General features: G+C 35.6%; 3 protein-coding genes across 4 annotated transcripts; 1 reads left to right on the top strand and 2 right to left on the bottom strand.

The window, feature by feature from the left end:
• Nucleotides 1–4,811: 4,811 nt before the first annotated feature.
• On the top strand, nucleotides 4,812–7,801 carry LOC103334949 (branched-chain-amino-acid aminotransferase 6-like). Of its 2 annotated transcripts, none has more exons than XM_016795100.2 (10): nucleotides 4,812–4,859; nucleotides 5,226–5,315; nucleotides 5,394–5,577; nucleotides 5,698–5,874; nucleotides 5,965–6,096; nucleotides 6,231–6,326; nucleotides 6,568–6,684; nucleotides 6,950–7,045; nucleotides 7,190–7,302; nucleotides 7,400–7,801. In XM_016795100.2, the coding sequence occupies exons 2-10, from the start codon at nucleotides 5,272–5,274 to the stop codon at nucleotides 7,512–7,514; spliced, it is 1,074 nt and encodes a 357-aa protein (XP_016650586.2). In that variant the 5' UTR covers nucleotides 4,812–4,859; nucleotides 5,226–5,271; the 3' UTR covers nucleotides 7,515–7,801. The 2 variants fall into 2 exon arrangements, with proteins under 2 accessions (XP_016650586.2, XP_008236152.2); XM_008237930.2 differs by having other exon boundaries at nucleotides 4,822–4,859; nucleotides 5,232–5,315.
• A 544-nt stretch (nucleotides 7,802–8,345) lies between these two features.
• TBL13 (TRICHOME BIREFRINGENCE-LIKE 13) lies at nucleotides 8,346–11,185 on the bottom strand. Its single transcript, XM_008237931.3, has 6 exons — nucleotides 10,669–11,185; nucleotides 10,083–10,260; nucleotides 9,794–9,934; nucleotides 9,149–9,269; nucleotides 8,892–9,026; nucleotides 8,346–8,661 (listed from the first exon to the last, which is right to left on the bottom strand). The coding sequence occupies exons 1-6, from the start codon at nucleotides 11,084–11,086 to the stop codon at nucleotides 8,398–8,400; spliced, it is 1,257 nt and encodes a 418-aa protein (XP_008236153.2). The 5' UTR covers nucleotides 11,087–11,185; the 3' UTR covers nucleotides 8,346–8,397.
• Nucleotides 11,186–11,774: 589 nt separating this feature from the next.
• LOC103334952 (putative pectin methylesterase CGR2) lies at nucleotides 11,775–14,663 on the bottom strand. The gene is made up of 6 exons (XM_089055377.1): nucleotides 14,503–14,663; nucleotides 13,782–13,933; nucleotides 13,366–13,444; nucleotides 12,637–13,011; nucleotides 12,487–12,542; nucleotides 11,775–12,287 (listed from the first exon to the last, which is right to left on the bottom strand). Exons 2-6 carry the CDS (start codon nucleotides 13,902–13,904, stop codon nucleotides 12,135–12,137), a joined length of 786 nt encoding a protein of 261 aa, XP_088911503.1. The 5' UTR covers nucleotides 13,905–13,933; nucleotides 14,503–14,663; the 3' UTR covers nucleotides 11,775–12,134.
• Nucleotides 14,664–17,259: the final 2,596 nt, after the last annotated feature.

Genomic DNA, 17,259 nt, shown 5'->3' with positions numbered 1-17,259 from the left:
TACGAAAATATTGTGCAGAAATGGAAGGCTTAGCATGATTTCATATATCTCGCTTCTCCCTCACACATTTCTCTTTGCTAACGACAAACCACAACAAAACAATTGATTGAGCACTTAAAAGCACATCTGCTTTGCTAATACAGATTAACTTGATCTGCTCCAGTGCCTAGGCTAATACAGGCAGCCCAAATAGTTTGAATAAGACCCCCAGCACACATGACAGTGCCACAATTCACAAATACCACATGGTCAGAAAAATTACAAAAGCAAATTCATGCATTTGTGTGTAGTGTACAGAACACACAAAGGGGAAAGCTTTTTAAAACACTAAATTAAGATACCAATATATCATAGTGACTCGAAGCAATCTATCAACCAGAACCTAAAGGAACTAGGATGCTACTTAACTAACTTGTAGACCTTGCAGCCGAGGGCTTCGTAGCAGTGGAAGCTGCCATTATGAGTGCCGACTCGCTTAGCTGAAGCAGCGGTAGCCATGAGAGAGCGAGAGAGGTGAAGGCGCAGGTGATGGTGGTGGCTCGGGAAGACGAATGGTAGCGTGTGCTTAAACCCTCACACTTTCCACTTTAAACACTTTGGTCCTGTCGTTTCAAGTTGGTCAATTTAGTTGTGGAGGGGCAGTTCAGTCCACAAACAGCAAAGTCTGCGTGCTTAGGTCTGCGTTTAACGGCAGTCGGCCTAGTATAAGGGCCATGCATGCAATGCAGGGTATCTAACAATATTTTTAAGCTCTGCATCCCTCTGATGACATTGGCAAGTTATTGCTCACTGTAACTGATTCTGCCACGAACGCATGTTTTTTTTCCTTGAGAGAATTGCCTGCTTGGTTGGCACTGGCAGAAACTGACTGAAATAGATTGGGATCAACGTCAGTTTGCTTATTTCAAGTGTTTTAATTGCTTCTCTCTTTCAAGAAAGAAATGCACCACATGGTTTCTTCCCTAGACTAGTGCGAGGAAATGAATGCAGAAATTATTCACGAACAATGGCTTTCGGGTGGGCGGGCATGATTTCCTATGAGGAATTAGCATCAGGAAGCTATAAGAATATACTATTTTCTGCGGAGGTTTCTGATGATCGGGCAGTGTTGGAAAAATCTGCCTAGGCGGGGACTAGGCGCTAGGCGGCCTAGGCGGCCTGGGAGGGTCTGACCCAGAAAGAAAGCGCCATTTGGAATGTCCAAGGTCAGGGACTAGATGATGATGAAAGAATATATTATTTTCTAAGGAGGTGTCTGATGATCAGGCAGTGTTCGAAAAATCGGCCTAGGCGGGGACTAGGCGCTAGGCGGCCGCCTAGGCGGCCTGGGCTGGTCTGACCCAGAAAGAAAACGCCATTTTGGAATTTCCAAGGTCAGGGACGAGATGATGATGGTGGCTCAGATTTTGGGGTGGCGAGATGAGGATTGAAGAAGATGAGAGGTCGCGGGGAGGGCTGGAAGACGGCTCGTGTTAGACTTGGGCCTCGGCTCGTGTTGATGAGAAAAACAGAAGGAGAGCTGGGCTTTCAAGGAGTGGCCAGGCGGAGCAAGGCGTGCAGATCTGGACACTTCTGAAGCGGAAGAAATTTTGGGAGTCTGCAAATTGGCTCTGCGAGGAAGACGACTTCGCGAGGAAGACGACTCGCGTGTGTGTTTTTTTTTTTTTTTCGAAGGTTTATTATAATGAAACGACGTCGTTTCGATTGCAGTGTTTTTAAAAACAACTTAAAGTGGAAAGGATGTCGTTTCACTTAAGTTAAAAACCTATTTTTTTTTGTTTTTTTTGCAGTGTTTTGAAAACACGCAAGTTTCTTTTTTTTTTTTCCTTACCTTAACTTAAGGCAAGTGTACTTAATATCTTTCTTGCCCTTTCAACAAGAAGACTCTCTGTCAATGAACAAAATTATTGGTACTATATATATATATATATATATATATATATATATATATTGCATAGTACAGACCTAATTTCTATCCTTACCAGATAATCTCCATCAATTTCAAGAATTCTCTTAATCCTTCAACTGCAAGTAAGTCATTTTATTTTTATATTCGTGTTGAGGAGTGGGATGAGTGAATTATGTCTTTGTTTTTATGTTGAATAAACATTTTATGTTTTGGGATTGATTATTATGTTTTGAATGACAATTAGTACTTATATTTGATTATATTTAAAAGATTGTTATGGTTCAATAAGAATTAGTTGTACAATTTAATTGTATTATATTATTCATAAATTTTTCTTATTAAAATAAATTAATGTTCAAAAGGCTTACCCCTCACATAGCGCTACTAAAAACGCCTTGCCTATACACCTCGCCTTTGAAAACATTGAGTTCTATATGTCAAATTTTGTTATCAATTTGAGCTCTTGGTTTTAGGCGAGAGAGGGAGAGAAAGAGAGAGATGTCTCTACTATATTTTATCAGGCAACAAGAAGACTCTCTGTCAATGAATAAAATTATTGGTACTATATTTATTTTTAAATATTTTTCTCTTTTTGTCTAACTCACTTCCTTTTTTCTTTGTGAGTTTTGGGAATATCCCCATTCATAGGTTCAAGATCCACATCCATGAATTGTCGAATATATTTAAATAATTCGTATATATTTAAAGAGTATAGTCAAAAGTGTATCATTTTTGAAAATTTTTGTATTGTGCTATACTAGGTAAATCCCTGCTTCACAAACCGAAAAATGCCAGTAAGAATTCACATCAAGAAGATAAAACCCACAACAATTGGGGTGAAGTAGCTTGTTGAAACCCAGAAAAAACCAGATATAGCGCGGCTATTGTATATATATATATATATATATATTTGCATGACTTGTGGACCATTGACTTTCTTTTCTTACACACCAAAAATTCCCTTTATCATTATATTTTATTTACTTTAATTCTTGATTTCCTACTGTAAATAAAAATAGGAATTTATTATTTATTTGACTATTAAAGTTCTGTTGTATTATAAATATGACCTCCTACAAGGAGAAGAATACACATAAAATTTCCACAAACAAATATTCTCTCATAATTCTCATATTTTAGCAATATATACCCGTCTGGCCTTTAAGCGTTCATGTGTCAAAATAAGTATCGATGGGCGGCTAATTGAGTGATTTTCTGAGGGAAACAGGTTTGCTGTGTGTGACAGTCTGAGTTGCTAGTGTGTTCTCTGTGGCCCTGTTTCCACCTTGGTTTCGTTTATGGTGTTTACTTTCCCTTTGTTTTTCTTGGCCTCTGTTTTTGAGGTTTCTATGAAATTCAATTGACCAAAAAAAAAAAAGAATAATGTTGTAGAAGTATCACTCTGTCAAAAGCCAATTTACTCAAAATGTTGAGCCCTCAAAATTGACGTTAGAAAATCCTAAGCGTCAATTTAGTTTGCTTTTTAATATATATATATATATATATATATATATTTTTTAATTTAATTTGAAGAAACGGTGTCATTTGGGTTGAAAAATGAAGACGTGCCTTGATCTTTTCTTAGATAAACTTCTTCACGTTCACTTTTGCAATACTTATCTTAATGGTAGGATTCGCAGCCGGCGGCTTTTGAAAGTGCTTTTGGACTCCCTGCACTACCCAATCAAAGTTAAAAGTTAATCAATTAAAAATTACCCTTATTAGTTTCTTTTACAAAAACAAAAACCATTGACGAAAAATAATAATGTTCGTACGATTTGGATTTTTTTTTTTTTTCTTTGTTTCAAAGAGGGCAAAAGAAGAGGAGAAGTTTTGAATGTTTTGTTTTGCACTTGTGTTAATTGTGTGTTGGTATTGTACTTGATAGCATTTGCTGTATCCAAATACCAATGAGATTTTTATTTTTTATTTTTTCGGTTGAAAGAAGGGCGATAGCATTTTATTGATAAAAGAAATGTACGGCTCTTAATCCGAATTTATTAGTGTTAATCATTATAATCATTAGTAGCTTTCTATTTTGCTAACCTTTCTTTTCTTTTTTCTCCAAAGACTTTTCCTTGTTAGTGGTTGAGTTATTGTTTTCGTAAGATATTGAGCTGTTGACTGATATCCTTTATAATATAGCGAAATTAGTCATGATATTTAATAATAATATATTTGATTACCGATCAATTTTTTCCAGTCATAATTCGAACTCACCATAAATATACATGGTGCTTGCATTCAGCTGAAGATGAGATATTTTCCAATCAAATAAACCAATTTATTTAAAAATCTATATATATAAAGCAAAAGACAGAGAATGGTGAAACATTCAAAATACCAGAAAATGTCATTGGTTAATTCAAACATTAGGAATTGAAATTATTAATTAAATGAAGATAATATGGTAAATTCACATTTTTCATATTAAAAAAATTAAAATTAAAAACAAAATCATACAATAGATCCTACTTTTATGGAACATAACTACTCATATTATCTTTTCTTCATTCTAAAAATAAAAAAGAAAACCAATTGGCACATGCTCCAAGGGTGTATATATTTTATAAGAACCCCGAAATAAGGTCAGTTTTTGAATTCTTGGCTTTCTCAAAAGTCCTAATCTACAAGAAAAAAGGATACAGGATTTTGGAAAGAGAAAGGGTTACATGAGTTACTTAATTCTAAATGTCCCAAAAAAGGGAAAAAAAACAAAACAGGAAGAGACGACTTCCTAGCCAAAATTGATAGATTATTATTGTTTCATAATTAATAATTACAGCTAATTACTTATTTAATAGTGTATTTGAAATTATCATTTTCATAGCTGTAATTAAAACAAAAATAAAACAAACATACAGTAGGGTTTATAAGATATATAAGAAAAGCATTCATAACCTGCTTGCATTATCTCCTCCCCAGTTTTTTTGTCAGCAGTCTCCAGTTCGTACGTATCATACAATCTCTCACTCTCTATCTCACAATGTTTGTTCATTTTCTTCTGAATCTACATTTAATTATTCATTTCTATATTTCTGATTCCTTTTCTTTTGTAGCATAATGATATTCCATCATATATATATATATATTTGATTTCTTTTTCTTCTTCCAATTTCTTTTTTTTTTTATAAATATTTTAGGGGTACATTGATTGGTCAAACAATTATAAAAACTAGGGTGTCAGCTACAATTTATATCTTGATCATTGTGACATCAACTTGCTCACATGAGATTCCTAGGGCACTAGATATAATTATTGATACCAACTACCAAGAAGATCAGAAAATTATTAATACAAACATCATTTGTCTAGTTTCAGACGTTGTTCTGCATTGATTTCCAGACTAAAGTTTGCAGCTATGCCTTCTCCTGGTTTGCAAACAACTTCTGATTCTATCCGAAGGTAGATAACTGGTTCTTAGTGTTAATTATCTCTTATTTGTTAGATATTAATTCTTTCTTTCTCTATGAAAATGTGCAGTCATGATGCAGATCATGAAAAGTATGCTGATGTGAACTGGGATGAACTTGAATTTGGAGTAGTTCCAACTGATTACATGTACACCATGAAGTGTTCCAAAGGAGATGAGTTTTCACAAGGCCATCTAACTCCCTATGGAAACATTGAGCTCAGCCCATCTGCTGGAGTTTTGAATTATGGACAGGTTAATTAGCACTAAGCAGCAACAATTTAATAATTAAGTATAGCTTGTTCTGTCACATTTCTTATTTTTTGTGTATCCAACTTTTGGTCACATAAATATATGTGGTGGTGCCATGATCAGGGCTTATTCGAAGGCCTTAAGGCGAACAGGACAGAAGATGGTCGGTTTCTGCTGTTTCGGCCTGAAGAGAATGCTCTAAGAATGAAGATGGGTGCAGAGAGAATGTGCATGCCATCTCCATCTCGTCAGCAATTCCTCGATGCTGTAAAGCAAACAGTCCTTGCCAATAAGCGTTGGGTAGCCTCATTTTCGCTTTAGATCCTGCACTTCTGGTTTGTAATATGTTTGCACAAGAGTATTCATAAATGCTGAAATCTGCTTTTATAGGTACCCCCTACAGGGAAAGGAACACTGTATCTTAGGCCGTTGCTCATTGGAAGTGGATCTGTTCTTGGCTTGGGGCCAGCGCCGGAATACACATTCCTAATATTTGCTTCTCCTGTAGGTAGTTATCACAAGGTGAGTTGAGCAAAACCATTAAACAGTGTGTCATCAAGATATGATGAAGTTAGGCTAATTTCTGATACTTAGTTTTGCGGTGTTTTTTTTTGGTCGAATACTTAGTTTTGTGGTTGTTGTTGTGTATGTGACAGGGCCGGGCAGCACTCAACTTGTACGTTGAGGATAAACTCCATCGAGCTACTCCCGGTGGAACTGGAGGTGTCAAATCCATCACCAACTACTCACCTGTAAGTATAACTTATATGGATTTTAGTTTTTCTGATGGAAAAATTAGTTGCTTCTTCTGAGTTGTGTGTGTTCCCATGAATATAAACAAACTTATCTCATAACCACTTAGACTTAATGACTAGATTGCTGCTGATCTTTAACACAGAATGAGGCTAACATATCAACAAAATTCATCAATTTGAATTGATTACTGTAGATGTTGATTGTGTAAAATTGCTCACTTTGGGTTTTTTTTTGTAGGTTTACCTAGCACAAAAGCAAGCAAGGGCCAAAGGGTTCTCTGATGTCTTGTTCCTGGATTCTTTAACTGGAAAAAACATTGAGGAGATTACAGCATGTAATGTTTTCATTCTGAAGGTAATGCCAATGAGTTTTAACTGTTTATTATTTTCCAACTAGACTGAGCATCTCAGATATGCATCACCAATATTATAAGCAGCTTCTGCTGTCTACCTTTCAGAAGATAATATTTGCCGGGAGAAGATTTATGTATTTTTAATATCTTTTTGTCAGATTAACACGATCAACCTTGTCCCAAATGAAATTCTCATGTCAACTTAATTTATCGCAAATTTCACTTCCAAAACCTGAGAAAGTTTACAAAACTGTTTATCTGTTGCAGGGTAATGTTATTTCAACTCCAACAATACATGGAACTGTTCTGCCTGGAATTACTCGTAAAAGCATCATCGACATTGCCCGTGATTTTGGCTACCAGGTTATAAGTGCTCTTCAGTCATGATAATCCAATCAACAAGCTTGAAGTTTATAGATTTTATTTTTTTGGTGAATTAATTTTGTAGATTTTTCAGAACACACTTTTAGAACAACCATGTTTTCAACTTCTTCTTTTTCGGAGCAGGTGGAGGAACGTGTAATCCCAGTGGAGGATTTGCTTGAAGCTGACGAAGCTTTCTGCACAGGAACTGCTGTGGTTGTGACTCCAATTGGTGCTGTAACTTATCAAGATAAAAGGTACAAAGTGCATCAAAATTTTATTTTCTTGATCAATATCTATATGGCTTCTAAGGCTTCATATGGTTTTTAATTTGGGGATGTCACTTCATTACAGGGTTGAATACAAGACAGGAAAAGGAGCACTATCTCATAAACTGTATGAAACGATAACCGGAATTCAAACAGGGCGTCTGGAAGACAAGAAGGGATGGACCATGGAGATCAATTGAGCCCCTCCTTGTGCCGAATCCTACAAGATTGCTCTCTTTTTTTGTTTTCTTCAGTTAATTAGATAGTTAGTAGTGTCATTTGTTAGGGTTTTGCTCATTGTTGTGGTAATTCCATCTTCCTTGGCCTCAAAACCCAGAGGCAAACAAAGATGCTCTACTTAAGATGAATTAGATGGTTAGGTTTCTATGAGTTTTGAGAGAGAAATATTTGTTTTGGCCTGTGCTCTTATTTGAACGAATATCTGCAGAGTTGAGCTATTTGAGGGAAAACACCACGGTTCAGATGATGAGTAGTTTGAGGGTGATGCAATTTGATTGATTCTTAAGATTTTTAGAAAAACAGTATAACCCAAAAATAATTTGAGAATATTTTTCATTCACAACCTCCTCATAAAGCCTTAATTGAGGTCTGAGGGTAATAATTTTTTTCAAATTCAGGGGTAGATTTGAGTTAACCTTGTCCATGTTGATAGTGGAAGGGATTTATCATCAGGGGTCATCTAGTAGTACATCTCCTCTCAGTGTTAGGAGGCGTCTCAAGTTCGAGTTCTCTCTTTCTATTGATTTTTATAAAAAGAATGCAATCGGTACAAATAAAAGTACCCTTTGCTCCCTCCACCCTAATTTTAATAAAATTCCCAATGATAAATTTATTGTTACAACAAAATTAATTTTAAAAACAAGATAATAGAATTACCCATTGCTCTGGCTACCATGGCTTGGGTGGAAAGCCCGTGGCCGCAGGGCCTGACTAGCTAACCACAGTTGCCTCCTCTGCATGCAACATTTATGTGGATTTGAACCGGGTAGCATTAAGAATAAGATGGTATGTGCTGTGAAAGTTGACATTTCAAATGAAAAATCTCAACATGAAAATAATTGATTAACTTCTAAATTTAATAGTATTTAGCTGCTCTATGAACAAGTCATTCCAAGTATCTGTTATTCCTGGTAGGCACCAGTGCATGCAATCGTCATGCTTCTTTCCACCGGCTGCGGATGGATGGGCATCTGCTCTGAACTCACTCATGTGGGTTATGTCCAAAATATGGAAACCCGACCCCTTGAGGACCTTATAAAGGTGTTGATTGACCAGGCGTGCCTCCACATTTGTCCCATTATTCTTCACAGAGAATAGTTTTTCAACCTGAAAAGCAAACCATGACTTTAAACATGTATATATATTATATATTGATGTTACATACAAAAAATTGAAACAAAACAGAAGAAAGTAAAGGGGTGTGTGCTCAGAAATCAATCGTTGCTTTATGAAATGTAAGTTTAGCTCAATTATCTAAACTGAACATTCATTGTGTCAAAAAACAAATACACAAAACATAAGATTCAATCAGCTCATGACAGTGTCCTACAACTCACCTGCACTGGCAATAAAGGCTTTTCCCGGTTACAAGAACCACCTTGGTCCCAATCACCCCCTTCAAAATGCCTAGGTGATAGAGTGCGAAAGAATTTTATTGCACCTGGCTGTGTTCTGTTCTCCACAAACATTACCTACAATGGACGAATCAATTAAAAACATGACCACGAGAATACTTCCTCTTAATTTCTCATGAAACATAAAATTTTAAAATTTTAAAAATAATCTAAATATTTCATCTTAAGATTAAACCAACCATGTGTTTCAGAGCCATATCAAGGCCAACATCAGGGAGTACAGGAGGAACCACAGGCTGACCCTTTTCAAAGAAAAGCATGGGTGATTTTGTAGGGTCAAACTTTGAAGGAGCCCACCACCTGTTTATAAGAACCAAAAAATGAAAACAAATGCATAGTCAGCAAAATTGAGAGGCATGAAATTTCCTAACTTGTCTGGTATTTATTTTCGAAACGTGTTCTTACCTTGTACCTATGGATTTTTAGCCTATTTAAATGGCTGCTCATAACTTGTTGAAGACAGCAACTAGCTGGTTTCTATTCCAATAGTATTTGGTATTTACTTGGACAATTAATTAGATCATAGAACCTCTAGTTCCTGAATTTTTTTGTGAGCAAATTAACGAAACTCCAAGGAAGTTTTCAAATTTCTTGTTCTTTTCTATTTTACTAATAAGGTTATCCTACATTAAAGTTTTCTTCCTCTCCATTGGTGTAAGTAAATTGGATCATGATTGTCGATACTAGGATATTAGTCTTGTGATCCCTAACTATGAATCTATGATACACAGACTTATTGTAATCACATCATGAAAAGAAAAAAAAAATTAAAGGTACCGGCCACATTCAAAAAACTCATGAATAAGCAACAACATAGTAAGTACCAGTGCCCTGTGTTAAAGATCAGAATGTCATGAAAGCTTAGAGCTTCTGCCCATGTACTGTCTGGAATGTCAACATCAACTCTATAACCCTCTTTATATCCAAGAGATTCCAGCACCCCACCATTAGCATTGGCAGACCACCTGCATCGAACAAAACATAACAACCCTAAGTGTCCAAATAAATAGATGAACACCGGACCTGAACATGTGCAAGATGTAACTCAGTTCCCCATCTATTCATCTAATAAAGTAGCAAATAGCCATCAACATAGTTGCAAACGTAGCTTACCTACCATAACGGGCCAAAAGGTTTGTTCGGTGATATGCAAGGGTAAGATTATACTGAAGAAATGTAAACCCGCGATCAGCACCAGCTGGTCGCCACTTCTTAACCTCACTTGACACTCGTTTCAGAGAACAGAAAAGCGAAACAAACATATTCCGGTTCAACGAATCACCAACAAACCCTGCACTGTAGAACATTCATAAGGTCTTATATAAAACACAGGATTCAGTATTATAACTGATCCACAAAGTCCTTCAAATCATCTCATCATATCGCATTTGGTATAATCAAACTAAGTACCAAATTTAAGTGTCTAATAAAACTAAAACCTTTACTTAATTAAGTCAATTAGAAAAAGGCGTAACCAAGGAAACAATGTTCTGCACTGCACTGCACTCAATCAAGTCAATTACAAGTTAAAAATTTCCGGATTTCTATATGTTTATGACTTCCCCTAGCTTCAAATGTAAGTTTTCACACGCTATCTCAGCATCCAAACAGACAATAACTTCACATCATGGACTAAATAACTTCAACAACCAACACGCACATAAACAGAGGAAGAGAGAGAGAGAGAGAGAGAGAGTACCAATGCTGGTGTCTCTGTACATCTGAAGAAACCTAACCGGATCGAATGGCGGGAGATCACAATGCTTGGGCTGCCATCTCCACTTGACGAGTTCCCGGCCGTTGAATTTGTTGCCGGAAATACAATTCCAGCCCTTGAAGATCTCCTTGCAGGTATTGTTGTACCTCGCAGGCGGATTCGGGTCGTAGATCCACCTTCCATCCGAGAAGTCGCACGACTCTCCCGGGTTCCTCCGGGCGGATCCCGGGCTCCTTCGGAACTCGAAGCTCGTGCTGTGAGGTCGCGAAGGAACGGAGGTCTTTCTAATGGAGGAGAGGACGGCGAAGATCGAAATGAAGCAAACGAGAGAGAGAAGAGGAAAGAGTGGAACTTTCCTTGTCGTCTGGTTTTGGTGCTGAGAGTGTTCTCTTGAGGCCATGCTTCACTGTCGTCGATGATTTTGGCGCAGGTTGAAGCCTAACTGGCAACTCATAAAAACCTCATGTTGCTCTTTTTTTTTCTCTTTCTTTTTTTTACCTTTTGTATTCTCTATAATTAATTTCCTTAGGTAATTTCAAGTTAATGACAATTATATCACCACCATGTTCAATTTAATGACAATTATACAACAATTTGAAGTTATTTTTAATACTAAAACTTTTTTTAGTACAAGCATTAATTAAGCTAATTGGTCATGAATTGTGATAGTATGTCTATTCTTATATAATTGAGTTCAATACCCCTTCATCGTAGATTAGAATAGATTAGATTATCGCTTCTATAAAAGAATAATTTAGATTATCACTTGTATAACCCTAAAGAATTGTTTAAAATTCGCCATTCTCTATTAGGGTCTAGAGCGGTTACGACGAGCCATTGGATCAAGTCAAGTTCAGGTCGTGCTATTTTGAGGTAATGAGAAAGAGCATTCTCTATTTTGAGCATAGTGCTCTTTTGATTGATTTTCATGCGTCTCGTTTTTGGATTTAGTTAAACACATTCATCTCCTCCGCAAGTATGGTGCATATTTTGAAATTTCGAGATAATCCAACACCAACACACGGAGTATAGTCAAGTACAAATGCCAAATGATGGGCTAACAACACATTTATCTACGAGACAGAAGATGAAATCCTTAATTAAATTAATCATTGAGATATTGTTTTTGTTTTATAAATATAATAAACAAAAATAGATCTAGTGTACTAACAAATCTATATCACTGCAACAACACCAACAAGAAGAAGAAGAAGAAGCAGCAATGAGAAATTACATCATTGTAAAAGAATACATAGTGAGGATAAAAGCCAATTCACAAGAACTCACTTCCCCAACACACATAAGTCAGAAGATCCTGTGTCATAATCGATCACACAATGGGGCTCTATGTTCCCACAAAATATGAACTTACCCTTTGGGCACTGAAGACGTATATAGCCGATGTTTCACCAACAGGCTGATCGAACAAAGTTACAAAGCTGTGATTCTTAATGGTATGACTTGAGGTGGAAAACTTGGCAAGCAGGCGTGTAAGATTTCTTTAGTGCAGCCTGTTCAAACTTCTTTGAGGCTACTTCGTTCTCTTCTAAGCTAGTTTGAACAAAGTACCTTATCCACCAGGACGAGCTTCGCAATTTGGCCTTTAAAAGAAAATCATTGCATCATTTCTCTATATTTAACTTTGTAAAGCTATACATTAGGAAGTTAAACTTGCCAGATCCATACAACCAAAGCAAGCAAATGAAAACTGAGAATCATAATTTAGTTTATATGTATCAATTGTCATCAATGACTGGGAAACTAAGAAAATTCGGAATATAATAAACGTTAATCACTTACTGGACGGCCAAATTTGGATAGCTCTGCAACTTTAGCTTTATGCTGACCTGGATAACCTACAAAATGGAAATGACAAGTACATAAAAATTCCTAGAGATCGGTTACTATCAAGTATGGTTTGTATAATCTATTAAGGGCAGGATCATTTACCAGTAAATATAACAACACCATCAGCAGATACCCTTGCCAGCTCTGGAAGAGTTTTGTTGAGGTATTTTGGAGACAAGTAATCTAACGCATCTGATGCTATTACGAGAGAAAATGATTTTGGCCGATAAGGCAGAGAAAACTTTATATCAGCAGCACGCACAATGCCTTTGCTCACAAGACTCTTGCAATTTGCATCAGCATCTTCTAAGTCAAATGGTTCCACACCCCAGGCTTCTGTATCCTCCTCTTTTAATAATTTAGATACCACTGAACAGGTGTCAGGGCCCACATGCAACACCTTCTTCATGCTATCACCATATGCTTTCTTTAGTATAGGTATTGCTCTCTGAACTTCGAATGTGCACGAAGCACCACCTGCATGTAAATATGAGAGATTGTCAAACTGTAAAAAGTTCCTCTACCTCAGAAAACCTGCATGCTAACAGTAAAATAAAAAAATTGAGGGAACCAACAATCTCTCATCGCAAAAAGTTCGCAATGCATAACATTCACATAGTTTGAAACAACTGAATTCATACCACAAAATTTGATAGATCCACTCAATTTAACCATACAGGGATATATAAGCTCGGAGATGTTGAGAATTTTGGAAAGACAATATAGAATTCTAACAACCCATGTTAATAAATCACGCAAACTATTGCATTCAATAACCAAAATGTTTTAGAGAAAGGGAGACTGGACAAAAGAACAGGTCAGGAAATATACCTTCAAGTTTAATCACAGCCTCTTTACTGCTCCGTCCACCTGACCCGCTGAAAGCATAGCAGACAAGAAGAATTGCACCCTGAAATTTAAAAGTTAATACTCAGTACTTTCGTATCAAAACGAAACCTGTTTGTGTAATTATGTTCAGTGACGGCATTACTAAGAGAATTCATTCCTGAAATTTCAAAGTTCACACTTGTTAGTTTCGTATTGAAGCTAAACCGGTTAGTGCAATCTTGTTCAGTGACAATATTACTAACAGAATTCATTTCTACGATGGAATCACACGATTTAGTCATATCAGTTCGTGCTTAACTACCAAGCATTATTTTTTGGTTATGCTAGGATTATCAATGTTAACACCATGCTCCTAAAGAATACCGATGCAATGGAAGTAGAATGGTAATGGAAAGTACCACAAGCACAAGCCCTATAGACAGTAGTGGCGATGAGCGTGCTTTGGACTGCACAACACCCACAAATGGGATGCTTCCACCGTCGCCAATGCGTCTAGCAGGATTTACTGGCCTCCTTGACATGATTTTATTAAGTAGTGAGCCTGCAAAATCTAGCATAAGTTGAAACAAAACTTCGATTAGCAGTGTTTCCAAAAGCCTTGTGTTGAATCATTTTTCTAACTGTCCTCTACTCATTGATCTCAAAATTTTCATATAATCCAATTAAATTGGCATCAACCATCATGACAATGCCACAAAGAGATCTTCTTTCCAAACGTCAATTCAAACTCATACATAAATCTACCAAACCCATAAACCTTTTTTCTTCTGCATTTCAAATACCATCCTAACGAATTTATCATTACTACTCAAAAAGCTGGCATGATTGAGCAAAATTCCAGTGAAACACGCATGTACAGCTCAAAATTTGTGAACATAAGACCAACCCAGATATCCAAGCAGCCACGGAATCAATAAGAACTCAAAAACACAATCACAAAAAGCCAATCTTCGAAAAGAAAATGAAGACAAGAATTCAAATTCAGATCGATAAAGCAGTAAAGAAACTTAATTTGTGGATAAATCACTCTGTCCCATTCAAAGAAATGGATCTAAGAGCCGAAAAAAGCAGAGCAAAGAGCAATAGTAAGAGAAGTACGAGAGAGAGAGAGAGAGTAACCTCAGGAGAATGCAGCGGGAAAAGCTGGGATAGGAGATCTAGAGCGCGATTCAGATCTGTGCGGGAGCCCTGGTTTTACTCTTTAGCTCGTAGAGAGTGTGTTTGGAACCGATTTAGTTTCTAGTTGTCAGCGCCATACTCTTGCAGGTCCTACACCACTACAAGTACACATCTATATTAAATAATTCAATAAACCCATTTCACCAAAAACAGTAATTTAATATGCACCGACCCTCTATACAACTTGTGTGTTTAAAAGAAATAAAGCTCTTATTCGAAAGAAGAAAATAAATCAGAGGTATCTATTTATTTTTATAATTTTTTTGGATTTGAGATCATGCGTTTGAATTTCCTCCTTCAATATCACTCGTATATATACAATTTTTTTTACATATTATTATAAATGTTGTTTTTAAAATTTTCGCAAAAGTAAAAGATAAAAATGAGTATCATGGAAAATAATTTGAGCACTTTTTTTAAGGGAGCTGATTTCCCTGCTCTCATTTTCTCCACTTATACTCCCTTTTGCTTTTTAATACTTTTTAATTAATTTTGTTCTTTCTTTTTCTTATTCTATCTTTACCCTACATTAATTTCTTTTTTACTTCACTTTTATATTATTTCTTTTTCTGTATACTTAATTTTCCAACTTACACTTCATTTTTAATATTTAAGAGGGGGGGAACTTAATTTCTTACTCGATTAAAGGAAAAAAAACTAAAAATGGAGTGCAAGTTGAAAAATTAAGTATAAAGAAAAAGAACTAATATAAAAGTGAAGTAAAAAAAAAAAAATTAATGTACAGTAAGGGTAGTATAGGTAAGGATAGTATAGGAAAGAGAAAGAACTAAATTGAAAAGCAAAAGGGAGTGTAAGTGGAGAAAAAAAGAGTGGAGAAATCATATCTGTTTTTTTATCATAAACAATTTGAGAAAATTGATATATTTTTGTTAGCTTAGCATACATCTCTCAAGGTCAATCATGTATGACTTATTTGGCTTTTTCTTACCGTTTACTTTTGAATAATGCTACTCTTAACATATACTCTTGTATATCACATTTTTTACCATCTTATATGGCAGATGAGGTGGACAGCCGCATCAATTAAAAGTAATTTAACATTTCTTTTCTTTTATGATTTATTGATACTTTTTAATTGATGTGGATGTCCACTTCATCTGTCATATAAGGTGATATGAGAATGTGGTATACAAATATGGTAAAAGTAGCAGTACTTTTTTCTTATTGCAAGTTTTAACTGAAAAAATTAAATGCAACCCAATTAATTAAAAATATTTGAAAATTAAAAGTAGAAATATAAAAAATAGGTCTATATGATTTATTTAATTGGGTTGCATTTAATATGATTTAACCAGATCATTAAACGAGAATTTGGTCTCAACTCAATTGAACCAGCCCAGCCCAATATGATTCATGCACTTGTTAAATTGTGATGGTCTTGTAAAGCGAAATGACTCTTAACGTGTAAGAAAGTGTTTTCATTTTGATCGTGGCTGTGAAATGCTCTCATATTGAGGAATTGGAATCATTAATTTCCAATAGTTGCAGTTAGGGGGTGAGCCAAAAATCACTCTCGAATCATTTTTCTAAGGTGATATTCTAAATTACAATCAGTGGCGGAGCTAGAAGCTAATCTGTGAGGGGCCAGTACTACAGATGCAAGATTATATAGAGTTATATTTTAACTAATATTGTAGTTGATGCTTAAGAAATAATGGGTTTTTCATGGAGTTTGGGGGGGCCATGGCCATGGCAGGCCTGCGTGTGGCTTCGCCCCTGATTATTATAATCTTCTACGAGAGAGAACTCAAGTACAAGGGAGAAGACATATGTACAAGTTACAACTAGCCTAACTCAAGTTCAAATTGTTTAAACATGCCAAAGAAACCAATCCAGCCCACATTTTAGTTTTACCATTAAAATGTGTAACTTCTATATCCAATTTGAACCAAATCACAATTAATTTTGATAGATTAAGTTTGATTTGACATATTTAAAAAACCGCCTAACTTGTACGAACCGCATATTTTACTTTTCTTCAACACTTGACATTTTCTTATTAGTTATCACCGTTTACTATCATATTTTATCTCACACGTTGATATAAACCATTTAATACTAAAAGCTGAAATCCCTAAACTCTCCAAATTTCTCAATCTTCAATAATGAGAAGTTTCCTTTTTGATATATAAGAAAATACAAAATCTATGCAATAACGGAACCAAGCCGGTCAACAAATGATTTCGATTAGTTTAGTTGTGTTACTAGTTTGAGGTCTAAATATCAGTTCCATGTGTAATTTGAGACCTAAACCAAATCGAATCGCGTCTATTCCTAATTACATTTTCACGTGATCACGAGTACACATATACCACTATAAACTATTGATTGAAGTAAGTATCATTATCAATTATATCAATTATATTGATTAGCCGTTGTCAATTGCTCAGGAATGCGTTGATGACTTCGGTTGTATTAATTTTGTTGCTGACTAGAAGCTATGAAACTGGTATAAACAAAAGAATGGTGGGATTGGGATATATAAACTGAAAAGAAGAGTGTGAGGTATGTCTCATTCCACACCATGAATAGTGGCATCAGTCGTCAGAATTTCACTCTGTTTATTATACTTTACATATCATATTATTATTAACCTAACTCGCACTGAACTGGTTGGGCGTTATTAATTATGTATTTATTTCCACACATTTTTGTTTTTGTGTCCTCTTCTCTTTT

The sequence above is a fragment of the Prunus mume genome, linkage group LG6 (assembly GCF_029339155.1).
Source record: "Prunus mume cultivar Tortuosa linkage group LG6, ASM2933915v1, whole genome shotgun sequence".
Classification (NCBI taxonomy): Eukaryota; Viridiplantae; Streptophyta; class Magnoliopsida; order Rosales; family Rosaceae; genus Prunus; species Prunus mume.
This window is presented reverse-complemented; position numbering and strand designations above follow the sequence as displayed.